We start from the raw sequence: 27,801 nt of genomic DNA on the forward strand, positions 1-27,801 counted from the left end.
TGAATTCAGCGTTGATCTAACTAATTTCTTTTGAAGCTCTGGTTATACATTTTCTTTCTCGGGAACTACTTACTTATCCTATTGTCTTTCGATAAACATGCCTGAGAGGACATATAGTCTTTTTGTGTGTATTTTGTTTTACAAAACCCAGAAACAAATGAGAAAAGAAATGTACAGAAACAAATGAGCAAGACTGCAATTATTTTTTATAATTGTTAAGATCCAGTCAAAGTTACAGTACTGTCAAGTGAACTCCAGATGGTAAGATGAAGGAAAAGGTTATAATTTCCAAATGTTTAGTTGCATGGAAATAGTGTCTGTACTGTAATTCTGGCTATTTAAACAAGTGAGATCACACTACAAACAAGAAAATAAATCTATGTGTGATTACTGTATTCACTATATATAAATGAGCTCATATTTATTCACAGGTGTAATCATCATGTATGTAGTTGTGTATGTGTGCAGACAGGACACCACTTCATCACACCCAGACAAGTCTATATGAGAGTGGATGTCTGAGTCTTCATTCTATTAAATCAATGCACAGATGCACACTGAACGATGACTGATTTAGGAACATCTACTTTGATTCTACTTATTGTTAATTTTATCAGCTCCACTGACCAGTCAGGTGCACTTTGTTGTTCTACGGTTACAGACTGTAGTCCTTCTGCAGGTGAAATGGGAATAAAAAAAAGTATGCAGAGAAACAGGTGGACTACAGTCTGTAATTGTAGAACTACAGAGTGCTCCTCTATGGTCAGTGGAGCTGATAAAATTGAAAGTGAGTGTAGATACAAGGTAGGTGTTCTTAATCCAGTGATCATTCAGCGTAGTGTGAAAAAGGGAAACATTCTTAAGATTGGGAATCTATTTAATGTATGCAATATTCATAAACTTTTCAAATACAGTTGGGAGGCAATATTGTCTGGCATTTGTACTCAATTTCATATAATGATTTTGGTTAATGTCCAAAATTTAATTTGGGTGTAATTTGGGGGTCTAAATTGTAAATAAAAGATGAAACACCTAAATATTAAAGTGGAACGCAAATAACAAATGAAATACCATCTACTCAAATATACCAATTAATAGGACAACCCAAGAAATAAAGAGAATTTACCAAGTACATTTTACTCTGAAGGGAATGAGTACATGCAAGCAGCACTGTTCATTGTTTTAAATATATGCAGAAAAATAATGAATGTTCATGTGACTGTTTGACTTAAAAAAATAATAAAAATAGAAATAAACATACAATACTATTATGGCAGTTAACTAGTATACATTCATAGCTCTTTGAACTTCACAATGAATATTTATAATGATATAAAGAGCCATCAAATCTCCTTTAGAAACCAAAGTTTGTTTTTTTAAATATTACATTAAAGAACACTTATACATTTTTGAATCCATTACCTTCCCAGTTTTGCATGTCCCTAAACCTGTGCATTGTATATTTAATGTAAAGGAGTGTCCTGTGCTGCCAGGCCTCCCTGAACAAGAACTTTTCCAGAGACAGAGAGAAAAAAGGCAGGTAGAGACATTTACCTTCCTTTCTCACCCTCTTTGTTCTGGTACAGTATGTTTTTCAGGGAGGCTTTAGGATGATCATGTGACACAGATTTCTCTTGCCCATTCTGGAGGCTTGATGTTATAAGGAATACAACCAGAATCAGCTGTGCCTTTCTTCCCTCTGCCATCCAGCACGTTTGAATTTGAAAAGCACTTGACTTCACATGAACTATTCCTCCCCAGCCAGATGGACTGCTTCACATCTGCTGGGACCGAGTATGGGTTCTCTAGAACTTTGAGAAGCTTCTGGACCTGAAAAACAAACAAACAAAAAAACCATAAGGGGAGTCTTACTTTCCAAATAGCCTCAGATTATTTGATTTTAGATCGAAAAAAAGATATCACCACAAATTAAGTTGCTAAACAGCATTATACCAATGTAGAGATGAGGAGTTTCATTATCTAATGTCAATAGGAATTTTAAAAAATTAGAAAGGGAGGGCGTTATTATACTGTATGTTCCCCTCTCTTGCATCACATATACATTCCCCTTTCGAAAAAGAAAACCCTTGAACAGTCACCTGTTAACTGATGTTTTCAAAAACTGCATATATCATTAACGTCTGTACAGTTATTTATCTAACATTTTGCACATTCATGCTGTTTGTTTCCTGCACATACTAAGTTCCTTAATGTTTCTGTTCTTATCTTATTTACACAGCTGACACATGAGGTTTGTTCAATTGATAATCACTTGCTGGGGTCTTGGCACACTGTTGCATAAATTTTGCAATCAAGAGCAAGAGGTGACTTCTGCTTTTTAGATGGAGGTCAGTCACAGTTCCTCCTGGCTCACTGGATCTAACCATTGGAATGATTTTAAACCACTCAAAATGGTATTAAATTAAAAGAGTGTGCTTAAAATCAGACATTTCACTATAGATAAGTGAACACAACATTTTTAAAAAGATGAACCAAATAAAATAACAATTTTCCATAGACCTTTATAGTCTTTTAAGATTTTACCAAATAATTCTGATTGTGAAGTTATAAAAAGGACCTTTCACCTCAGAGAAATCTCCATTCTCTGCCCATTCGATTGCATTTTGGGCAATGTAGTTCCGAAGCACGACCGCAGGGTTTGTAGAGTTCATGATCCTAACCCTCTCTTCCTCAAAACCAGCAATATCACTCACGCCATCACACTCAAGGGTCAACCGTTTCCTGCAAAAAAAAAAAATGATATGAAAGACTGTAAATGACTGAAGCCTCATTTAGTTGTGCAAGTTTAAGTACCTTTGCTAGTTAATTTTGACATGGGGATTATTATTGTTATAATGTAAAAATCCCAAGTGAAATTTGTGTCCCAAAGCCTGTTTTGCAGTGCTTTTGATGACAAAAGTAACATATCCAAATTTCTCTGTGCATATAACCATGCAGAGGGGTAAAAAAAAAGAAACATGGTTTAAAACAAAGTTTCCAGCTTAAATATGATTATTAAAATGAAAGCTGGGGCATGTAAAAGATCTGTCTACTACTATGAGCAGTCTTTGAAAATTTTGACAAGGTCCCATGCTCCACATGGTTTGGGATGCACTTCTAGTACATTGTAACCCTTATTTGCCTGTATCTGTTAATCCATATCAGCCAGTCCTCCCTCTGCTTGACTTTTAGATCTTCTTGATTAGTTTCCAGCAGTTCCTTCCACCTGCCAATCTTCTCCAGTTCCTTGGCAACCTCAGGACGATTGGCTGTCATGTTGAAGAGGCCTGGATTGCTTTCTGCCATGGAGAGAATCATCTCCAGCTCACTAAGGAAAGACATGTAAAAACAATATTATATTTGTTCACTTTGTAGAGATCAGGTATCCCAGGGTACCATACATTGTATAGCCAATGCAACTGCTATATATTTAGCTTATAAATAAAGTTGGGAAAGCATTATGGCAGTTACTGGGTAACAGTTATCATAAATCAAGAGAAAGATAATAGTTGCTTCTATACTTTACTGGTTTTCAGAGGAGGTATGAAGAAGGCACTGCAGTTACACTGATATGGTGGAAATGTGTTAGTGTATGTTGCATTGGTACGAGTGGATCTGATACTGCAATGCTGCTGGACTGAGAATAGTCCACCAACCAAAAACATCCAGGCAACAGCGCCCATGTCCACTGTTGAAGGACTAGAGGACAACCAACACAATCTGTGCAGAGATCTCTGACTTTACATCTATAAGTTGGATCAAAGAGGTAGAATTCGCTAAAAGGGTGGAAAGTGAGTGGACACAGTGTTTAAAAACACCAACAGCACTGCTATGTTTTATCCACTTGTACTAGTAGTGAATTCTGTGATCATTTAGTGTGGAGTTCAATGTTTTGTTTAAACCCTATGCACTATGAAGCAACAGTAAGCTTGCTATTATACATTAAAGCATACTATACAACAAATATACATTGTTCATAAAAACTTCTTATTTTTATTACTACTAACTTTATTATAATCTATTTCTTATTTATTACATATTGCTCATAAGGCTTTGGAGAAACAAACATTTACTGTTTCTGTGCTTCATTTTCTAGCCAACTCTCTGGACCTGAACTTTTTAGAGAATCTGTAGGCTATGATCAAGAGGAAGATGAGAAACACACGACCCAGGCAGTACAGGTGGGCTGAAGGCTACTATCACAGCTTTGCAGTGACACAAGCTGGTGTATAAATGAACACAATTGTCAGAAGTTGGACATTTCAGTATTGTACATTGTTTTATGTTTGACCTTATAAAATATTCTAATAATTAGAAATAGTGGGCTTCTGATTTTCATGAAGCCATACTGATCAAAGGAAAAAAGTGCTTTAATGTGTAACTTTGTGTAATTAATTTACAATAATATATATGCATGTTAATTAAATTATGAAAAAACGTTTATTACATTCACAAAATAATTTTGACAAACATGAATAAAAAAATCCTCCACTTTAAGACCATATTATTAGCTAAGTAAGCAATGAGTGACTTATTATGTTTTGCAGAGCTGGTCACAGATGCTGTCCATGGCAACCCAAAAAAAACCTTTTTGTTGCTAATACTATTTATACTATTTCTGAATTCTGAGGGGGAAAAAGCCAACAGCATTTTAACTTCACAATATAATAATATAGGTCTAAATATTTTAGTGTTTGCCTGCACCATTCTCACACTCCTGTCTGTCCCCACAAGTGAGTAAAGCATAAACTGTAACAGTTGCGACAGAATGAGATGCGTGTGAAATGAAGGGACAACATTTTGTCCTTTCTTTACACAAAGTTGAAACCAAACAAAAGCAAACAGGATCAAACTGTAATAAAGTTAATTTAAGAGTCAAAATTAATCTGAGATTCTGCATTTGGCTCTACTTTGACAGCAAAAAAATATTTTATAGTGAAATGACAGAAGAGTTCGAACTACAACGACACAGAACGCAGACAAATTTGCAGATTTACTGATACATATAAGAAAGTCTGATGAAGCAATACAAAACAAAAAAAAAAAACGGTTAAAACCCTCAAACCTCTTAGTCAACATGACAGCTTGCTTTCCACCAGTCTAGACAACACTGGAGTGCACACAAATTAACAGGAAATTCTTAAAACTTACTAATAAATGTAAGTAAAATTGACGTGGTGAACATACCAGTTTTCCAGCTTTGCTTTACGTGCTATGTTCTGAGAGCAATGCAATAAAAGGGACACAATAATTTACAGTATAATAACACAACATACTTACAACATAATACATATCATTTTACATATGCACTAGGGATGAAAACAGGTTGAAAACCAGTCAATTATGAGTCCTTATGGGATATATGAATCCAGTTTTGAACAAAAGTTTTAAATGAAAATGTAATATATGAGCATTTTCACAGATTAAGCCCAAAACTACTAATTCTACTACAGATCAATATCCAACACTATAGACTATCATCGAGATGTAAACAAGGTCATTCATATTTCAGTCAATGCAGTCAAATTTAAGTCAGATTTCAAAGTCAATTCTGATTTAATTGACATAATAATAAGAACAGTATAGTAAGAACAATAATAGTAAGTACCAGTGATTACCTTATCTACTAAACATATTGTATAATTGATTTTATACACCACACAAATAACCAGAGACTATACTGATATCAAAGATGTGATGTTAATAAAGACAAAATTGTGTTAAATCTAATGCTAAATCAATTTAATATTTGTACTGAATATATGTATTGAATTGGCACTCTGTGCTTTCTTGCAGATAACTAAGTGATAAATAAGCAAACCTGGGGCTCTAATAAGTAAATAGCATATGTTATATACTATCTATCGTTGCAATCATCTGTCTTTAGTTATTTATACAGCACAATTGCCCTCACCGGGGCTCCATGGTAGGATGATTAGCAACCTTTAGCTCTTCCAGCGAGGCACACTGCTCCAGAATCAGATCCACCACAGACCCCACTTTGCTCTTAGATGTCTCGTCCACCAGGGGGCAACACACGCAGCTCAGCAGACGAAAAGTGTTTGTAAAGTCTGCACCTGGAACAAAAGGAAAGGTACGACGGAGTTTTGGGGCCACAGCGTTGAAAAAAAAAACAAGATTCCGAGAAAAAAACTCGGAATAATTCGCTGCGTATACTGGAGCAGACACAGTGTAACTGTGGAATGCACGAAAGTGATGGATTCAGAGCGAGTAGAACTCCGGCGCCCACGAGGCTCCATCGCGTTACGGCTCGGACTCGTACAAAAAACTAAAGCCTTATACATCTCAGTCAGGGGCTGCGTCATGTCGTGTAAATGCGTTTAATAAATAATTCATGCATAAGGCTTTTTTTTTGTACGAGTCCGAGCCGTAACGCGATGGAGCCTCGTGGGCGCCGGAGTTCTACTCGCTCTGAATCCATCACTTTCGTGATCATTAATGGTATCATGTACTCTGTATCATGTAACTTGTACTCCTGTGCTGCAATAGCAATCTTTACTGCATTCTGTTGGAATAAATCTGATGGCATTCAGCCACAAATAAAAAAAAAAAAAACATTTGTGAGATCATGTAATGCTTTTAGAAGTACTTTTAGAAGCTTTTTAGATAAGTACTTAAATATCACCTCCAGCTCAACCTGAAAGCACACATCACTCCACAACCTAATGAGCATTGAGTATGGTGTGGAGCTGCTCCTATTTCATTCAAAGTGTTTCTATAGAGTTTATAAAAGCTATGTGTGCGTAACTGAACACGGGCATCAACAGTGAGTGCAATGTAAAGTAGAGGGATGTCTACAGTGGTTTGGACATATGTATGTTTACAGCAGTTATTTGAAATAGTTTGTGATGTTAAAAGCTTACTATACCGGATGAATGTAGGTGCAATGCGCAGAACTACAGAACACCTCTCTGGTCTGGGATTACCACTGTAGAATGCATCTCTCTGGACATATAGCAAACATAGGCCTCACTGCATAAAAACTCCCTGATGCTGGAGCGCAGCACTTTTCGGCCATCGGATTGTCTATGTGAAACTACATGCCATGGGTTCGTGCACCGATTCAGGGTTTAAATACTAATCACACTGTGGTCCTGATGTGGAAGAGAACTGAGTGCTTATTCCTGAAATCTATGCATGCATGACTTAAGCAACACACTGCATTCCACACTGTGTCTGCTTCATTATACACAGCGAATTATTCTGAGATTTTTTTCTCAGAGTTATTCCGAGTTTTTTTTCTCAGAATTATTCCGAGTTTTTTTCTCGGAATTCTGACTTTAATCTCGGAATCTTGTTTTTTTTAACGGCACATGAGAAAAGGGGAAACAAGTGAACAGCTCATTTCTCAAATGTGTAAATGCTCAAATAGAAAAACTGTGGTAACAGCTAAAGTTTAGCTTCAGATTTGTTGCTAAAGGTCAGTTAACAAAGTATAACAGGTACTGATTTTGTCTGATAAATAAAGAATCCAAAATGAGAACATAAGAAAGACCATCCGGTCTCAAGTTTGCCTTTAAAGCCTTAAGGTCATGGCTGTACCTTTTAGAAGCAAACAGAGTTTGTGTGGCTGAAGGTTTTTACTCCAATCTAGGAGAAGCATTTCTATATAAGATTTAGACACTACTCGTATCAATTTTACATTTGTGAAATATTTACTTATCTGTTTTAAAATATAGTGAATAAAAAAAGAGAGCGTTGTTTAGAAATATTTTGAGTTAAAAGTTTTTGCACAGCTCACTACAATTAGTTAATGTCAGAGAAAGCATGAGAACTGTAATAGTGTTGTTGTACATAAGAAATATTTTGGCACTGAACTTTATTTTTGAATTTCTTTATTTCAAATTTTTCGATATTAAATTCATTCTACATTTAAATCATATTTACTCATTGCCGAGTTCTATATTACATTATCACTTCTCTAGTCTACACTAATACCCTACACATTTTTGTAGTACCTGTTTTATGCATTACTTTAAACAAATCCTCCACAAGCTCTTCATCCTCTGGTTCTTCTCGTCTCAATAGCCCCAGCTTCTTCCTCATTTTGCTTAGGTAAAAGCTTTTGTACAGGGGCATAAACTCATCTAGGACTTCTCCTGATGTAGATGCCTGCAGCTCAGAACCCAGAGCTTCTGCCAAGCGTGCCAAATTCCACCGGCATACATAAGGCTGGGCCTCAAAAGTGTAGCGCCGCTTCTTATCTGAAGCATTGGACACGAACTCAGGGTTGAACCTAAACTTGGGATAATATATATATATATATATATAATATATATATATATAATATATATAAGAATTATAAATTTATTATTTGAACAAGCTTTGATGTAATGTTAAATTCTCTCATCAATAAAAAATTTAATAGACCTATCCATAAATCCAAAGGGACCATAGTCTATGGTGAGGCCCAATATGCTCATGTTGTCTGTGTTGAGAACTCCATGACAAAATCCCACACTCTGCCAAAGGGCAACAAGCTTTGCGGTCCGTACAGTCACCTAGGCAAAAGAGCACTACTTACAAACAAGTGGATGGAAAAATCATGAGACAATGTCTGTAGCACACTGCCAATAAACTAATGGTAATACCATATTTTACACATATGTAGCACAACAGAGGTACTCTAGTCTGTAATTGTACAACTGAAAAGTACGGTCAGTGGCACTAAGAGAATAGACATGTAGACAATAGACAGGTAGAAACATGGTCACAATGTTTTATATATAATATATTGCTTAGATAATACTAGTAATTTGGTATAGTTCCCACCTCTCTGAAGAAGGCAGCATTCCTGGTGCTGCGCTCTGTGTGTTCTGCCTGGATCTCAGGATAAAATGAGTCTATGAGGTAATCAAGCAGTTGTGCTCGAATATCGTGGCGACCGGCACTAGGGCCTTGCCTTCCTGTAAAGTCATCAGCTGGCAGGAATATTTCAAAAGAGCCAAACCTTTAGTCAAAGACAGATGGGGATATATGGAGAAAAAAATACAGTCATACAGTTCCTGATCCACTCAGCCTAAAATAAATATACATAAACAATGTACACTACTGGTGGACTTAAAATCACTCTAATTGGGACTTTAGCCAAAAATATTTATATTAAAATAATATATATATATATATATATATATATATATATATATATATATATATATATATATATATATATATATATATATTATTATTATTATTATTATTATTATTATTATTATTATTATATATATCCAGTAGGTGGCAATGTTTATCCAATTTAGACTTTTTTTTGAGGTGCGGAGGGAAAATATCTTTCTAATTGTACATGTTCAAACACATTTTCTTTGGCCAAGATAAAGATTATAAGGATGTCTTCTGTATTGTGTATGCTTCAGTTAACATTGATTTGAATAGGCTTGGTGCAATCTCTATGTAATCGAGACTTTAGCTTTATACTGTAACTCCAGCCACAACATATTCATGGAAAGAGGCCCAGAAGGTTCAAACCTTTTTCAAAATGGGATCAGATATGACCATAACGAAAATACTAAAGGGCCAGGTCTTTATGCCCAAATATAATTTTTAACAATTTAAAGTATAGTGACGCTGTACAGAGCCCCGGGATCCTGGAGTTGAATCTACTACTCCTGTCGCTGTGAGGAGTTGTGTTCTCCCTGTGTCTGTGTGTATTTCCTCCAAGTGCTCAAGTTTCTTTAAACTATACATATTGGTATGTTGATTGACAGTGCAAATGAGTAACTGTGTGATGTACTGGCACCCCAACTAAGGTGTTTTCCTGCCTTGGTAATTCGGGGTCGTTACCAAGATGAAGATCCAATAGATGAAGCATTTACAGCAATAGAATAAACCATTCATTGAAAGTATTAAGCCTTCAAAATATGAAAACCATAACAATAGAGAACAATATTTATTGGAAAGTTTATTTCCTGGTTGCTAAGATTCTATAAGCTTAGATATTTTTTTTATTGTAGTGTCAGTGCTTTTTTGATGTGACTATTAAATTGTTTACAGGCTCATATGTGTTACATTTGTTATGGATCTTGACATGAACCTGATTTCTCACCAGTTCTCACAGTCAGCTCTGTGGCTAGGATCATAACTAAATGTCAGTCACTAAATTATTTTGCAGGTACAGAAACAAATTTTTATTAAATTAGGTCAAATTTTAATTATGTTAGGTGAACTAATAACTGTCCTGGTGTGTGACTGAATGAGTGTGTATGTGTGGGGGTGAATGTGTAAATGTGTGTATGCCCAGATATGGAAGGTCGTTCCTGGTCGAGAGTATGCTGTGTGTGTTTGGCAGCCGCTTCTCGCCAGTGTGTGTGTGTGTGTGGATTGAGTGTTGAAAGAAATAGTGTTCTGAGCCGTGTTGATTGTACAGCATCCTTTGGTATCTAGAAAGGGAAAAAATTACAAAATATCTGCTGGTGATATGTATTTCGTACTGGATTGACAACTTGACAGTACGCTGTAAGGACAAAGTTTTTGGACCCCTGCTTAGTATTAATAGGCAACTTGTACTCCTGTGCTGCAATAGCAATCTTTACTGCACTCTAAAACATTCAGCTTATGGAATAAATCTGATGGCATTCAGCCACAAAAAAAAAACCATTTGTGAGATCATGTAATGCTTTTAGATAAGTACTTAAATATCACCTCCAGCTCAACTTGAAAGCACACATCACTCCACAACCTAATGAGCATTGAGTATGGTGTGGAGCTGCTCCCATTTCATTCAAAGTGTTTCTATAGAGTTTATAAAAGCCATGTGTGCGTAACTGAACACGGGCATCAACAGTGAGTGCAATGTAAAGTAGAGGGATGTCTACAGTGGTTTGGACATATGTATGTTTACAGCAGTTATTTGAAATAGTTTGTTATGTTTAAAGGCCCTGTGAAGGACTGGCGCCCCCTCCAGGGTGTATTCTCCGCCTTGCGCCCAATGATTCCAGGTAGGCTCTGGTCCAACCGCGACCCTGAATTGGATAAGCGGTTACAGATAATGAATGAATAATGTTTAAAGCTTACTCTACCGGATGAATGTAGGTGCAATGCGCAGAACTACAGAACACCTCTCTGGTCTGGGATTACCACTGTAGAATGCATCTCTCTGGACATATTGGTCAGATGTCACCAGTGAGCCGGCTCGAGTGGTGGGAATGCCCAGAGCAAACATGGCCTCACTGCATAAAAACTCCCTGATGCTGGAGCGCAGCACTTTTCGGCCATCAGATTGTCTATGGAGAAAAAACACAGGGCGTATATAGTTTAAAATCTAGCATGAATATTTGAATTTGACATATTTTAGATATATTTACTTTACAAATAGATAAACTTTCTAATTTTTTTGAGGGGGGGGGGGGTATAATATTTAGTGCATAAAAGATCTATTTCAGAATAAAAAAAATATAAACACTTCTTTTTATCTTTAAAGGTTCAAATCTCAAAACATGCAGGTTCTCCAGTAACGATAAAGGTGAGGCATCAGGGCTTCCCAGGAATCAAATCAGCAATCACAATGAGATACGTGCTTCAACTTATTTAAGATGAGTTACCCATTAGATTATCATTGTCATTCATGTGCTCTTTTATCTCTCAAACTCAAATCAGCTGCATTTTGCCGTTATAGATATTTGAGTGAAGAGTCTTTAATTGGTTATTGACTTAGATCACGCTGACAGTGTTTACTTTTTTTGCAAGGAAGCCCAAATGATCCACCTTAGGCCTAAACGGGAACTGTCTGCAACCAGAGAGAGTAGAATATTAAAAGGATTGCTCTACATAAACCAACATTACAGCAAAATGTAATAGAAAATGTTGTTTAAAAAAACAGTACCACTGATTTGAGATGAAATAACATGCGATATAGTCAGAGTCATATTTCACAACATTCGCCACATGTGTTCCATCAGTCCAAACCAGCTCCAAAGAATTGTGATACTTCTACCAAAGCACATTCATGATTTATTTTTTTAGACAGACTGATTTGTTTATTTTCAAATATATAATTCTGACAATGTTCTGACAAACATTATTTAATTAAATAATTCACTTGAGTATGTAAGTTTAGGTATGGTTCTTTAATAAATAAAGAAATTTAAGACATAATAAAGACGTGTGAAAGTCATAAGAGAACGTATACTGGACTGTCCCCATGAAAGATGCACTTGCCTACACAAGGCAATACTATTAAAACTGCCACAGCTGGGCAGGGAAGACGAGGAGGCGGAAAATCTATTCATGACCAAAAACAAACAAAAAAAAACTATAACAAAAACACGAGCAGACTGGAAAAACTAAACAGGACTAGACAAGGACAGATAGGAAATAGCCGTGGGACAGGAAAGCATGAGACAGGGCAAGGGCGTGACAAAAATAATATCAATAGCCCTCAAAAGGGCCCCCTGTCAATGCCAGGCCCTTAGCCTTATAAAGCCAAACGTATCAAATGTGATACATGATTTTTAGAGGTGGCTCTTTCATCATCTAATGAAGAGAAATACCGAAACAAACTTAATTATAATAAATATTCAGAAAATTCAATCTGTCCTCTACAGCAGCAAAACACATTTAGACAATTTTACAAAGTATTTTTATGAAACAAAAATGTAATTTTAGTTTTACAAATGCCTTTATGTGCAAAATGTGTCGGCTCAGTACTCGACTCCCCACTCACCTTTGGCGGAGTGACACTATGCCTCCGTGAGTTTGTATGATAATGAATATACGCAAGTATGTGAATAAAATATTATGGGATTTTAAATTTGAGTATAAAAGTGAATGAGTAGTGATTTAGTGATATTCACTATAGCATTCGTTCTTTATCTGAAGCTTATTCAGTGCAGGTAAGCGGTTTACCTATTAGGAGTAGTGCTGATTCATTACCTGGAGTAAGGAGTGAGTCCTGCGCCCTTCAGTTGAATCTCCCAGCGGCCGGAGGGGCTCCTGAGCTCTGGTTCTGAGCAGTGTCGACTCTCCACTTCTCCGAGGTAGCACACGGCCCCGTCGCCGAGTTGCCCGGCGAACAGTCCGAATTGGTGCCCGCAATAGCAGTGAGCAGCGGGCTCTGAGCCGCGCAGAGCCCGGGAACCGCTCAGGAGCTCCGCCGCCTGGGGGTCACCGAGCACGTCCTCGGTGCTCAGCCCCAGCAGCGCCAGCGCCTGAGGGGACACGCTCACCAGGCGTGGGTTGTGCAAACGCTGAGTTTCCACCCGAGAGAAACACGCACCCCGGACTGTGCGGGAGCCCCCCTCCATGGAGCTGTCCACCGGCAGCCTCCGCAAGGCCACATTATTGAAAGGGAGCCGCTGCAAAGGCGACTGATCGGCCTGGGCCATCGCCGAGAGAGACAAACTGCACACAGAACCCGTGGCTCTACTTTAAAATGGGGTTGAGTTTCTCAGAGTGTATGTGATCTCATTTAATCCGTGAGGATTAATGACAAGGGACAGGGTGACGCAGCAAAGCGTCTCTCTCTCTCTCTCTCTCTCTCTCTCTCTTTTTCTATCTCTCTCTCTCTCTCTCATAGTTTGGGGACTATGTTTTCCACAAGTCAACGGGTCCTAATCATTTCATGATGAAAATATGCTGAGTTAGGGTTAGGCCAGTATATGTATATGGAACACACTCTCTCTCTCTCTCTCTCTCTCTCTCTCTCTCTCTCTGTGCAAGGGCATTTACCTATTTGTGGTGACTACCATGATGAAGACTGCAATGTCTGTTGAGATGGCTGTTTTAAAAGTCTTAATTCATAAATTAAGAAATTGGTCAGGTCAACACCGGCAGTGACAAGGTGTGTGAGTGTGTGTGCAGGAATACATTAAAGAATAGGTGATGGCTGAATGCTGTTCTAAACATATTCAATATCATGCTATTGTAGATTAGTTCCTCGCTGTTACTGGATTGCCGTTCTCTTCATGCAAATCTTCTGTTAATATTCATGAAAAATACATCATATTTTAATCCATTTGAAAATGTTTGTTGTTTTAATGTACTTGACCTGATCGCACATTTTTTTCAGACCGGCTGAAGATGGCAAGCAAATTTCTAGAAGCAGTCTGTTTTGTTTTAAATAAAAGGCTGGTTTTATTCATTTTTATTGATTAGATTTAACATCTACTAACAGTTATGACACACTGACATTGTCAAAAGCATGAACTCTTTCTCATTAGAGTTGGCCAAGCAAGTGTCCAAGGAGTTTGGCATTGCATTTAGTGTTTGGCTGCCAGCATACCTTTACGACAAATGATTTCACTAAACAATGCTTGTTAAGGCATTCATTTGGCAGTAATGTCTGCATAATGCAACAGTGTGAGGAAATCATGCCTTATATTTTCTGTGTTCCTAAGGTAAGCAACTATGGAAATGTAGGTACCATATCCTATACAATAAACCTGTTCAGGGAGCTAAACAAGGATTAAATTTGATAATTGTATTAGTGTTGGAGGTAAATCCATTGTGGAGGATAGATACTCATAATTCATTTTTCTAAAAAACTAAAATACTCCTTATGAAATTTTGACAGATTTTGATTTTTAACTACAATCACGTTTAAATTTGCACTCATTTTGTTAGCTTATAGCAACACTCTGTAAGATGTGGCATTTGTGCTCCTGGGCTCCCCCTACAGTTGCAGAGTGCAATTCATTTTACAGCACTGTCCTTAAATAGGGAGGGAGGGGAGGTAGTTCCCTACCCTCCTCCAAAATTTATATTGTGCATTTTCTGCAGTGCCGAGCCCAGAATAGCAACAACAGAGGCTCTATTCTCCCTATTACAGGTCAGTGAATCATCACAATGTTTTGAAACCTTAATTGTAAGGTAAAAATATTATTTAGTGTTCTTTTGAACTCTGACTTTTGTAAGTATTTTCACTAGAATTGAAATTAGGTGACATTAATGGTATGTACACTGCTTCCAAAAAAGTTAATGTTGATATGAAATCATGCCACAGACATCTATACATTGGTCTATACATGTTACAGCACAAGACAAAGTATAATTATTGATTTCATAACAATTAGAATAAAGAAATACATACATTTCGTTCAATTACTTTGAAATTCTTCCTACAGTCCATATAATTTAATCTTGGATTGTACTGTCCAGGAAACAAAATTATATTTTGTAATTTCTCTTGAAAATGTGATGTCATTTCTTAGCGACCTTGCCTACGAGGTTGTGAAGATAGGCGGTTGGCAAGCAGACATGCTAGTGCGATGCCTGCCACCTGGGTAAAAGCAAGGCCCAGCACAGCAACAGCGATGTGAAAGACATTATCGTTGACAAAACTGAAGACTTTTCTAAAACAACCATGAGGGTGAACACCGACCGCTTCAATGCTCCCACTGCCCCCTTCTGGCAAAGGCCTGTTATGACAGCCCTTGCGACGTATGCAGCAGCTGTCAGGCACCGACATGGAATAGGTCTCATTTCCCAAAATGAATGTTGATGAAAGAGCATCCTGGGTAGCCCACTCAGAATAGAGCCAGTCACGCCACCCTTCTGCCCCACAGCACTTCAGTGCCCTCTGGAGGCCATCTAGAGCATTGGCACGGCCCTCGTCTTCACCGTAAGCAATCACGGCCCGGTGTAGGCCACTTCGAAAACCTCCAGCAATGTCTTCCCTGTAGAAGAGCCCTGAAAGACCAGCGGCCAACCCCCCTATCAGTGTGGCCAGCTGGAAAAAACCATAGGCCCGAAGAAGGAAGGGCAGGTTGGCTGCTACCCCAAGGCACCCCAGAAACCCCCAGGTTGTTACAGCAGCCCCCGTAGCTAGCAGTATCTTCGGGGCATTGGGGTAGCGATTAGCAGAGAGAAGCATGTAGTCAGCCAGGGAGGCTTGCGCCCAAACGCCTAGGGTGAAGATGGCCAGCCCTGCGGCCCAAAAGAGACAGCTGAAGATGAGCAAAGCCAGACGCAGCAACTGCACCACACCCACTACCTGGCAGCATGGTGGGGCAGTGCCTGCACGGGGCACAGTGGGCGCCAGCGAGGCTTCGGAACCCAGTGACAGAGAGAGATGATGCCGCTGTTGATGTTGCTGTGGGTCTGTGTTCTCCTGGTATGGAGGATAAAGGTAAGAGCCGGGCAGAGCAGAGAGGCGACGGGCCAAAGCCGGTGAAGCAGGGGGTCCCAATCCACGTGGAGATGAAAGCCTACGAGCGACGTGCTGATCTTTCACCCGACGAGGGCTCAGCCGGGCAGGCAGAGAGTCATAAGACGCAGTGGCGAGTGCACAGCTCATGGTTCTGGCTCGCCTTTTATCCACTGAATGCTCTCTGTCCCTCATTTACTCCTCCCTTTAGGTCCTCTTCTTTTGTTTCTCAGCTCTGCTCACATCTCTAATGCCCCCCGCCTCCCCATGCTTGTTCTTTATAGCTAGCCATCAAACCCTTGGCCATGCTTCCTCTCAACACACACACACACACAAACACACCCTCTCACCATAAATTGTCCACAGTGAGGCGACACATGGCAGGCTTATCTTCATCCACAGATCCACCTCACACCTCCGTGGTATTTAGATGTTTATTTCAGACATTTTTTCCACTCGCCTGGTCACGAATGCTCTGTGCCACTGCAGCAAATGTCGTATCCAGTGCTGGAGCAGGCTCTCTATATCTCTTCAGTGACAATGTATGGGGGTGGGTGGGGGCATGGTGGATGTTTAAGTAGGATTCCATTAACACTCACCATCCTGAACTCCCTCTGCTGGCACGGGAGACACTGTTCTGCACTAAAGCTGTTCAGACCTGTGCAATTTGTGATTTCAATGACCCTTCAAAAATATAACATCCTTACTACCTCATGCTATAGCCTAGTTATATTTATATCATCTCACATACCACATTCTCTTGCAGTAGGCTGTGTGCGCTCAGTAAACAAGAAGGCATAAAGATAACACATTATTTCAAAACAATACCATTCATGTGTGGAGATGCTGTATTTTATGGCATTTGAGAATGGATACCTAACTGATTTACTTCCTTAGGGCCAGGGTAATTACACATGTAATTCCAAAGCATATGCAGACAACCAAAAACAAAGGTGCACAATTCATACATTGACCTCGTCTTAGATTAGCGCCCAATATCAAGAGACATTCTACTTACATGGCTCAGGTTTGTTAATGAATACTTGTGAAAAAAAGAAAATTATACACTAGTGACTCACTGCTTTAGAGAAATATGCAAAACCTGCCACGCCGGCAAAAGCAACACATCATGCAAAATGAAAGCTTTTCTGTGAGACATTTGTTCTTACCACAGAACTACAATCATTATCAGCTGTATTTCATTTGTAAGCCACTTTTTAACTTATGTTGTCCAATACAGCTAACTGGTTTAAGTGTGCATTGTAGAAAGACATACATTTTAGATGGTGCAAGCAAACCTGTACGTCATTTAGTAGAATCAAGTCTTAAATTAGTGCTACTTGAGTTTTTAAACACTTCTGTGTTTAAACTGCTAGATTGACAATAATCCAAAACAAAACAGTACTTTGCGGGCGGCATCATGTGTCCACTAGAAGATGACTAACACAAACTGTGCAGAACTAGATGAGCTACTGTCTTTGACTTTACATCTATAAGGTGGACCAACAAGGTAAGTCTGAAAGAGTGAACAGGCACAGGGTTTAAAGCCCCTGGGAAACAATTTTGAAATTTTGTGGGTTTGTTTGTATAATTCTAAACTTATGTGAAACCTTCTACAAAGTTTAAATTAAAAACACAAATCAGAAATATGATAAACTGTGTGGGCAATTTACTAATGATCATAACTGATAGCTCTCTATCACTGGAGAACAGAATGCTGTGTACATTACCATGGCAACACACAGCCTTGCAACAGAGCAGTCACTGGGTTTTTGCTGCGTCAACTGTGTCATTTTATAAAACATAACATTGCACAATGAAATGGCACAGTCGGGTAGAATTGGCATTATACAGCCATTCATGTACAAACCTACAGACATCTTTTGTGTTTTATGTGTCTGTGGTGTGGTTTCGTGTGATTATTTATATCTATGTTAACATAAATGTACGAATTGGATACCTTACAGAGTGTCTCCAAATTGGTGCTTTCCTTGCTGACACTCTGCTGGACTGACGACAGAGTATGGCTTTTATCCGCGCTTCTACTTTTGATGTCCACTCCAGCCCAGTGTGGCCGGTGTCTCTGCTGTAATGCTGATCGAGTGTGTCTGCCTTCCCTGCTGCTATTCTGCTCTACACGCCGGTCCAGTGCAGCTATCTCCGCTGATTTGCCATTACACACACCAACCAGTGTTGCTGCTATCTCTGCTGTACTCAGACTTAATCATCAGACTCAATAGTTTTGTGTTCTGATTGCTCTGTTTATGTATTTCACTCCCATATTCTATAGCTCGGTGAATAGCTGGACAGCTAACTCGTTTACTAATGGCTCCTAAACTTTAGCTCACCAGGCTCTTTGACTCAGAGAGGAGGCGTGGCTTTTGGTAGCCTTGTGATTGGTAAGGGTAATAGTGACACAAGCTTTACCCACTTTTAGGACTGCTCATTCTACATTGAGAGGGAAGTAGTACTGATCATGCCTGCTCTGTCGTGGGACTGTGAAACGTTTGTAATATTAGAGCTACAAAGTGCACCTAGGCTGTATGGTCAGTGGAGCTGATAAAATGGACACTGAATATATAAACAAAGAGAGGGCATTAATGATATGATTAATTTGTGTATAGGTCCTACTCGCTTGAGAGAAGTGACTTCTTTGCTCAGTCTCCTTCCAAACATGAACACCCACACACACACACACACAGGGGGAACACTCAGATGGTATTACATGAGCTAAAAATACATTGGTATCTCCCTCAGCAAGGCAAATAAAATGGTCTGTTGATCACAGAGGAAAGGCTACTCAGCTGAGTATTGGTCGTTTCCTCACCCCATCCAACATATGACCCGAAAATCATTTCCTCATCCTCTCTAGCATTCAACTCCCTGTTTTCTGTTGTCACTATTGTTTTCCCAATTATTTAAATGCACTTGTGAAATAAAGGGTTTCATTGAAAAAAGACAGCCATTAATAAATTCTGACACTCCTTGATGACCGATGGACACTGAGGGCTGGTTTCCTGAACCAGTGATACAGAGCAATGAAGATGGAAATATACAGATAACGAAGACAGGATGAAACATTTCTGATTATTTGAACTCAGGTATGGTTCACTGACAAAAGCAGATTAAAGCAGAATGAAACCCACTGACCATTTAATTATAAATAGCTGCTATTTCCTTAAATTATTTCCTTTTCAATGCAAATTGATTATTGATATTTCAGGGCAATAATTATCTTACTCAGACATGGTTCTTAAAGGAGAACGAGTAACAGGCTAATTTGCATAAAACCACTTACTTACAAATAATCCATTAATTTATTACATTGATTTACTAATTGTTTTCAATAATTTCCCCTGAAAGAAATCAAAATTGCCTGCAGATTCTTAATACAGATGTGGTCAAAACAGCCCATTTGTGTTGATTATAAAGCTTCCTTGGGTGTCTAGAAAGGCACTATATAAATGTAACTATAAATAAAATGAAAATAATTGATTTCCATTTAAGTACAAACAATTTTACGTTTAATACAGTGTGTCTTAACAAATCTTGGACATATCACAGATAATATTTTGAGAAACCTTTTCAGAACTGCGTTAAGAAGTATGATTTAAAATGTGACAAAATCTGTAACACTGGTGTGTTGTTATTTAAATCTTTAATTTTAGATTATAATGTTAAAAGACAACACTTGTGTTCAAAGACAACCCTGAACTGCATAAGCAGGTATAGACGATGAATGAATGAATGAATGAATGAAAGTATAAAGACAAAGCTCTTATATACATGTAATGATGTGGTATGCAAGTATGCCCATAATTAAACTTAGAAATGTTTATATAACAGCTACCAACACATTTTTTATTTGTAACCTTGTTTTTTTGCACCTCAAAGTGCATAAGTTTCAGACATTTTATCTAAGAGATAAAAAAAGAGCATCAATTTTCTTTTTTGCTATGGCCATGCCATGTATTGCCAGACGTGGGCTGGTGTTCTGACAAGTTGTGCTAGTTAGAGAGGCAGTAATACATGAACTGGCGTTGACATATTATGCACAGGTCACAGTGGAATATGCCAATGGCATTTATTTATTTATTATTAATTTTATTTTGTTTGTGATAGTGTCATATGTCAATATCATTTGTGTTTGTGACGCTGGCATATATTCCACTGTGGAACATCTGCCAGTAGCCTATGTTTAACAAGCACTTTGATGTTTATATAGACACCAGCTAAAACCATACCATGGCAAAAACCTAAAACATCAGAAGTACGTTCTCTGTAGCTGAGGGCGGTCGGTAAAAACGCCGGTATCTGCTTGTTCAGTGTGACGCCACACGTGACGTTTCACCATTTCTGGGTCCATTTGCTCCTCCTACCTTGTGTCATACATTCATAAAACGTGTTTACTGTTTGAATAAAGCTGAATGCCTCAATCAATTATGTGATCTCAGTTCAGAAAAATGAATGAATTAAAAAAAAAGGAAGCAAACGTGTCTCTAGCAGCACTTTTTGCACATTTGCAGCTCATTCTAATCCGTATGAGCTTCCGTGCAGCCCGAAAGTGTATGGAATCAGATTTGTGCTAAATAGAATCGCAAAAAACATCTCAAACATAAAACATACAACTTGCAAACAAAATATCCAGCTCTGACGTATGTGCTCCATGACTTTTGCGCGTGCTCTCTGTTTTGTGCGCCTGATCCCCGAGTTTTACAGGAATGTGATTACACAAAGGGCCTTTATTTTAAAATTACCTAAAAGAATGCCGTGAAATTTAATGATTGACACATTCAGAAGATGTACTTCCATTTGTACATGAAACTGGTGAAGAATTCATTTTTAATAAATTTAGTATAAAATCGATAGATCATTTAGGAGCATTTATTTTAAAATGACACAAATGTGTTGATATCTTCATGACTTGAGGCTTTTCTCTTTGAATCAGTTCACCTACACGCTCTTACCCTAATGTTTAGGGAAGATGTCGATGTCACTGTCACCCGAGCGTAAGCCGATGCATTGCTCCACTGAAGCAACTATACGTATAAAGTACACTATGACAGAGCACATTTCGACACAGAGCATCGGATCTGTTCTGTGACACATAGGGCAATTAATATCGTTCCTATTCAAATATAATTTTTTTTGCATTTTTAGTTTACTACATCATTTGAACACAGGAGTTGTGCTTCGTAGGATGAAAATTTCATGATGAATGGACCAATAGAAATGCTCCAAATAATGTGGAATAAAAGTTTTTATTTATTTATTTATTTATTTATTTTTTACATGGATTTCTATTGAAAGTTACGAAGGTAGTGATAATATATTACATTTATAAGCCATACTAGAGATTTAGGTGTAATTATGAGATAAATAATAGTGATAATATTCTCATTATGATTATTTTTTATTCAGGGGCTTCCGCACATATTGTTTAAAGTATAACAGTTGAATAAACGTTGAGAACAGTGTTATTTACCGTGTGCTGTGGTCCTCCGCTCCTCTAACGGCGCTGCTGTGTCTCCGGAGCCCAGGAATAGAGGCTGAAATCCGTCCCCCGTGGACAGCTTCACCACAAACACACAACGAGAGGCCTCTGGAGCTTTTCTAATATGATCTCTGAGATATATGTGCTCTGAGTAAAATTTCCTTCTCCAGATCTTCTGCAGACATGATGGAGACGGTCTTGTCGGAGACTCGCAAAACAAGTGAGTGAGAGAGAGTCAGAGTGGTTGAGAGACACTGCTCTAAAGTGGCGCTGTTCACACAGAGAGAGTGAAGCTAACGGCAAAAACACGACTGTAACTGACACAGGACTACCACAATACTCTATACCCATTTATTAACTCACATTCACTTTAAGGCACTGTATAGAGTACAGGTGCAAGGTTAATTTCTATTGAAATCATTACATGTTAATTAGCTTGTAGTGCTAACAATACATGCGGGTGCTGTGAACTAACTTGTTCACATGTTCTCTTAAGATTGTTTATACCGTTTAATAATTCACTTTATAGATTAAGACTGTATAATAACATTGTACAACATAAATGTTTTCTAAAGTCTCAATCTGGGAGAGTATTTGTAACCAACCTTTTGTTTTAAAATTATGTTTTAGAATATGAAGAATGCCACACTGAAAAAAACCTAAAAGTTTTATGTGGTAACAAGCAAATTGACTGTCTTTACTCAACTCAACTCAACTCAAATATATGTAGGCTGTTTATTTAAGTTTAGTAAAACCATTTGAACAGCTTGTTGCTTCATTGTATGCTGTATTTGATGTACCTTTTTTCCACACAGAGAAGGTAGGTAGGAACAGACTGAGAACTGTCAGTATAGGTTACTATTATTTAAAAACAGGCCAGTGCTAATATTGAAAACCTGAATATGGTATTTTAACTTTTAAAAGTGCAGAGCTTTAAAATAAGTCTTTTACAGTGTATATCTGAACAAATTATCACTAAATGACTTAAACATTTTTCTGCTCTTTGGAAGAAATAGACAGCTGTCACCACACAGTGTGAGTTTGTGTTATTTCAGACTAGATTAGTTTCAGGTTTAAATTGCATTCTTTAGATATTCTAGATGCAAAAAAAGCCCCCAGAAACACATTAAAGTGGAAATACTATACCCTTTTTTACCACATGTTTACCCAGTTCTCTAAATAGAATGTGTGACATGCTTTGGCTGAAATACAAATAATAATAAAAAAAAAATGGGTACAAATCACAAAAACATGGTTGTGGGTTGTGTGTTGGTAGGCTCTCCAGATCTCCCAGTTAATGTTCAAATGAACTGAAATTGTTGTTTTTCTTTTTCTTCTTTTTAAAAATATGTCAGCTTAAAGTGCATTTGCATTAACCAGAAAGAAACTAGCCATAATAATACAACAAATAATACAAAAAAAAAAAAAAAGATCTGAAAATATTTGAGTGCTTGTATTGGACCTGATTGTTCCTAAAGAATAACTCAGTTCTTTTTTATTTCAGTCCCTGCACTCCCACTTTCTGCCCTCCGCCTCGTAGTGCCACCTCTGAGACTGATGTCAGCATTCTTGTGGCAAGTGGTTCAACGCCGCAACATCACACAATATGGGAAGTTTGAGCAGTTTGTTATTCTGGTATCAGAAACAGTGCCGGACATAATGAGTCAGAGCCTAATTAATAAACTAATATTTCACCTCAGAAAAAAGGTAAACTCCAAACTAATTGATTTGTATTATTCCACATTTTTATTTTCCTTTGTATTGAAGGACATGTATTGAATTAGATACATTTGCTTCAACTTTCAGTCTATCATTGTATTGTTTCAGATGATTTTAGAGCTCTGTCTTAAGGACAAAACACCTGATGTTTGGATAATTCAAGCACATTTGGATACACTTCGCAATCTCACTCATAAGGTTGGTGAGGTTTTTTGAGATTTTAATATGTCCTGAAAAACTCAAAGCTTGTGTTTGCAAAAGTTTAGACTAATTCATTTAATTTTAAATTCTCACAGTGCAAAGATATAGAAAGTGAAATCATGAATACCAAATTCATAAAGATGATCCATAACATTTTGGAGGACACAGACAAGAGAGAGAGTTTTCGTCAGGTAATGTATGGAATCTATTTTATGAAGCCACTCTACCCTTTTGCTTTTAATTTTTGACTCACAGTTTATGAAGCATGTATTTTCTCTGTAGAATGTGGTTCCTATAGAGTTTGGTTCTGGATATGATGCGGTACTGCAGAGCTTAGCATGGGAATTCCTGAACCGAGTCGATGAACTACTGCCAGTTCCAAATCTGAAAGAGGTGGATCATCTAATTCTGTTGCACATTAGAAGCGTTGTTTCTCATATGTTGAGTTTCATCACTAGATTAATAAGCTAATTCAATCTTCAGACAGCAACATGGCTCTGTGGTGGCCTGTCTGCCATGGAGGATATTGTGCAGCCACTGTCTGACCCAGCAGAGATAAGAGATGTGTTACAACACTTCAAAACCAAGAGGAATAACAACAGAAATAGTAAGTATCTGAAATACATTTACTGAAGGCTAGCACTTTACCTTGCTCCACTGTATTGCTATAAAGAACAAAAATATAAATGCAACACTATTGTTTTTGCTCACATTTTTCATGAGCTGACCTCAAAAGATGTACACAAAAGGCCTTTTTCTCTGAAATATTGTTTACAAATATGTTTAAATCTGTGTTATTGAACATTTCTTTGCCGAGAAAATCAATCCACCTCACAGGTGTGGCATATCAAGATGCTGATTAGACAGCATGATTATTGCACAGGTGCGCCTTAGGCTGGCCACAATAAAAGACCACTCTAAAATGTGCAGTTTACTTTTAATGTATTTGGGGGTATCGGGGGTCAGAAAACAAGTCAGTGTATGGTGTGATGACCCTTTGCTTCACGCAGAGCAACACATCTCCTTCACATGGAGTTGATCAGGTTGTTTATTGGGTTGGTCAAGTCCTCTTCAATGGCTGTGCGAAGAACATGCTGCATCATAATGGTTATGGATGAATGCCACAACAATGGGCTTCGGGATCTCGTCACGGTATCTCTGTGCTTTCAAAATGGCATCAATAAAATCCACATGCGTTAGTTGTCAATAATATACTCCTGTCCATATTATAACCTCACTGCAACCATGGGCCATTCGATTCACAACGTTGATATGAGCAAACAGCTCACCCACACAACGCCATACATGCAGTCTGCCATCTGCTCTGTACAGTGAAAACCAGGATTCATCTGTGAAAAGAATATCTCTCCATCGAATCTGAGCATTTGCTCACTGAAGTCGGTTACAATGAAGAACTGCACTCAGGTGGAGACACAGATGAGGACAATGAGCATGCAAATGAGCTCCCTGAGACGGTTTCTGACATTTTGTGCAGACATTTTTTGGTCATGCATGCAGATTGTTGCAGCAGCTGTCCAGGTGGCTGGTCTCAAAGTGTTGTATTTAAATTTTTGTTCAGTATATTTTTCAGGTCTAAAGGCCCATTCACACCAAGTATATTTTATTCACACAATTTAAACAAATGCGATTTCAACATGGAGGAACCTTGAATTGAAGCTTTTTTTGTGTTGCTCCCCTCATAAAAAGAGATTATACTTTCTTAACTGCCATATTATTGTAGTCATTGTGTTGCTTATTCTTTAAGCTTTTGTGTTCTGTTATGAACAAGATGTGCTGTTCTGAACTGAACTCAGTGTGAAAAGACATTAATACAATGTTTTCTGTTCATTAGTAATTTTTAAAGTAATATGTGCAGGGTGTAATAAAATCTAAATTATAACTCAAGCAAATATGTAATTTATGGTTAATTTATGTATTAGCACATTCTTACTTTTAATTTTCTTTTCTGTTCTGTCAGCATCTATGTACTCAGCAAATGAAGTTGTTTGTTTGCCCCTTTCCACGGATGGAGGGCCAGCCTTTTCTTCACCATCTGTTAAACAAGACACTATCATACCTACTAACTCTATTGCAGAGAAGAAAAACATTCATCCAGCACACAGTGCACAAGAGACAATCATTATTTCACAAGCAGTGGCTGAAAATCAATCAGAGTCTGACCGTGCTGCTGCCACTATAATGAGTCCCTCCACTAGTGACACTGAGGAGGTGGAACCTTTGGAGGACAACCTTGCAGTGGCTACCTCAGTTGTTGAGGGTGATGTACAAGAGGAAGCAATTTATCAAGAGAACAGTACAGAGGTCTGTGAAGTCCAGCAAATCTACCTTACTGCTGATGGTTCTACTGTCATACTGTCTGAAATGGAGAATGGGGCAGAGGAGACTACACAGCTGCAATATGTGGAACAGCCTGAAAGAGTGGAGTCTCCTGAGATAAGGGAAATAAGCATTGAGGAATGGATCTCAGAAATGGCTGGAAAGGGCATTACTCTTCCAACTTTGACTTCTGCTCCGGTAGAGGTTGTTGCAGAAGAGACTTATGTTCCAATGATTGAAAGACCACCATCTATAAAGACCATCATTAACAGGAAAATTACACCCCTTCAGGCAACACTGGGTAGAAAGGTGATGGCAGTACCTACAGAGTCTCAGGTGACACAAGACATGGGTGAGAAGAAGCATGTGTGTTGTGTGTGTAAGAAAGAGTTCCGTTATGATTGCCAGCTAAAGAACCACATGCGCACACATACTGGTGAAAGACCATTCCAGTGTTCAGACTGTGGCAAACATTTCAGATGTCTGAGTTTCCTGTCCAATCACATTAAAACACACTCGCTCGCCAGGCCCTTCAAATGCATGCTGTGCAGCAAGACTTTCCGCAAAAAAGCAGACCTCATTAAGCACGTTCGCATACACACAGGTGAAAAACCATACCAGTGCAATATCTGTGGGAAAGGATTTTCACAAGGTTCCTATCTAAAGATCCATCGTGAGTGCCACACATCAGAAAACCTCCATCAGTGCCCTCACTGTGAAAAATGCTTCCCAACCGCATTCAAGCTGTCCATCCATGTCCGCTATCATTCAATGGCTCGCTCCTACCAATGCAATGTATGTGGCAAAAGCTTCATCTATGCCAGTCTCCTGAAGAGGCACAAGGGGTATCATGTAGGTGAGCGCAAGTACCTATGTTCAATATGCGGCAAGTCCTTTGTGTATATGTTCGACTTAACGAAGCATGTGCGCAACCATGAGAAACCTCGCATACAGATCCCATGCACACTCTGCCACAAGACATTTGCAGGACCCGAGATGCTGCGCTGCCACATGCGCATCCACACAGGGGAGCGGCCCTTTAGCTGCAAGGTCTGCGGCAAGGCCTTCTCCCAGATTGGCAATATGAAAAGGCATGAGCGTGTGCACACAGGTGAGCGCCCATTTACCTGCAAAGAATGCGGTAAGACCTACAAGCATTCATCTCACCTGAAGACACACATGCTGAACCACACAGGTGAGCGGCCCTGGCAGTGCTCCCAGTGTGGCAAGAGCTTCAAGTTCGCAGCACCTCTTAAGAAACATGAGCGAACTCACCTGGTGGAACGAGAGGAGCACAGGACTGAAGATTAAACTTGTGGCAGCAAAAGAAATGAAACCAAAGACTACTAAAAGATGAAAAGCATGAGTGCTTTCTCTTCTGTTTGTGTTATTGTGACCTGATCTACCTGTTCTCAGATTAGTATCTTCTCTAACTTAGTTAGGTTTTCCTCAGTGTGGATCCATGCTAATAAGAGTAAGATTGTCTTGTAGGCCTAGGTCACAATGTTAAAATGACGTGTAGCAACAAATACAGAGATAAGGTGTCCTGGCCTGTAACCCTGCGTTCACACCAGCCTCAACTTTTCACCTGTTGCTCGTCGTATATCACCTGTGAATGTTTCTAAACTCAAGCTTACATTTGGGTGCCATAGATTCACTAATACCAAATGCCATGTCGGAGTAGTGGAGATAAAGCATGTACCACCCTGCTTGATTTTCACTGTTTATTACCACTTTGATTCACTGCTGATTTGCATAAAGTTAACTTTTGCTCAGTTTTGTGTTCCTGATCCTTTCACCAGTGTTTATGCTATGGCTAGAAATCGCCAGGACTCAAAAGTAACGACATCCGTCTGCTTTGTTGCATTGCTCATGGTTTGAACGCAGGGTAAACCTTTCAGTTAGAAAGAGCACTAGTATGTCTAATGGATAC

The 27,801-nt window shown here is 38.6% G+C and overlaps 3 protein-coding genes across 3 annotated transcripts; 1 reads left to right on the plus strand and 2 right to left on the minus strand.

Annotated features, from left to right (window-relative positions):
• Nucleotides 1-265: 265 nt before the first annotated feature.
• Nucleotides 266-21,726, minus strand: selenoo2 (selenoprotein O2). The gene is made up of 10 exons (XM_066667401.1): nt 21,603-21,726; nt 12,907-13,374; nt 11,055-11,258; nt 8,794-8,971; nt 8,392-8,522; nt 7,980-8,257; nt 5,915-6,077; nt 3,143-3,328; nt 2,586-2,742; nt 266-1,830 (listed from the first exon to the last, which is right to left on the minus strand). The coding sequence occupies exons 2-10, from the start codon at nt 13,356-13,358 to the stop codon at nt 1,606-1,608; spliced, it is 1,974 nt and encodes a 657-aa protein (XP_066523498.1). The 5' UTR covers nt 13,359-13,374; nt 21,603-21,726; the 3' UTR covers nt 266-1,605.
• LOC136693676 (tetraspanin-7-like) lies at nt 14,324-16,431 on the minus strand. Its single transcript, XM_066666788.1, has one exon. It carries the CDS (start codon nt 16,310-16,312, stop codon nt 15,179-15,181), a length of 1,134 nt encoding a protein of 377 aa, XP_066522885.1. The 5' UTR covers nt 16,313-16,431; the 3' UTR covers nt 14,324-15,178.
• si:dkey-14d8.1 (uncharacterized) lies at nt 21,691-27,643 on the plus strand. Its single transcript, XM_066667400.1, has 7 exons — nt 21,691-21,831; nt 23,116-23,318; nt 23,439-23,528; nt 23,627-23,722; nt 23,814-23,924; nt 24,015-24,138; nt 25,510-27,643. The coding sequence occupies exons 1-7, from the start codon at nt 21,795-21,797 to the stop codon at nt 27,177-27,179; spliced, it is 2,331 nt and encodes a 776-aa protein (XP_066523497.1). The 5' UTR covers nt 21,691-21,794; the 3' UTR covers nt 27,180-27,643.
• The last annotated feature ends 158 nt before the right edge of the window (nt 27,644-27,801 follow it).

This window comes from Hoplias malabaricus, chromosome 4, assembly GCF_029633855.1.
Source record: "Hoplias malabaricus isolate fHopMal1 chromosome 4, fHopMal1.hap1, whole genome shotgun sequence".
NCBI lineage: Eukaryota > Metazoa > Chordata > Actinopteri > Characiformes > Erythrinidae > Hoplias > Hoplias malabaricus.

What these genes read in the sequence shown, in the direction of transcription:
- LOC136693676 (XM_066666788.1), bottom strand. Translation starts at nt 16,312, where the DNA reads ATGAGGGACAGAGAGCATTCAGTGGATAAAAGGCGAGCCAGAACCATG.
- si:dkey-14d8.1 (XM_066667400.1), top strand. Translation starts at nt 21,795, where the DNA reads ATGATGGAGACGGTCTTGTCGGAGACTCGCAAAACAA. An exon ending in TATTTCACCTCAGAAAAAAG is followed by an intron (nt 23,319 to 23,438) that starts GTAAACTCCAAA and finishes GTATTGTTTCAG; the next exon opens with ATGATTTTAGAGCTCTGTCT. An exon ending in AGAGAGAGAGTTTTCGTCAG is followed by an intron (nt 23,723 to 23,813) that starts GTAATGTATGGA and finishes TTTTCTCTGTAG; the next exon opens with AATGTGGTTCCTATAGAGTT.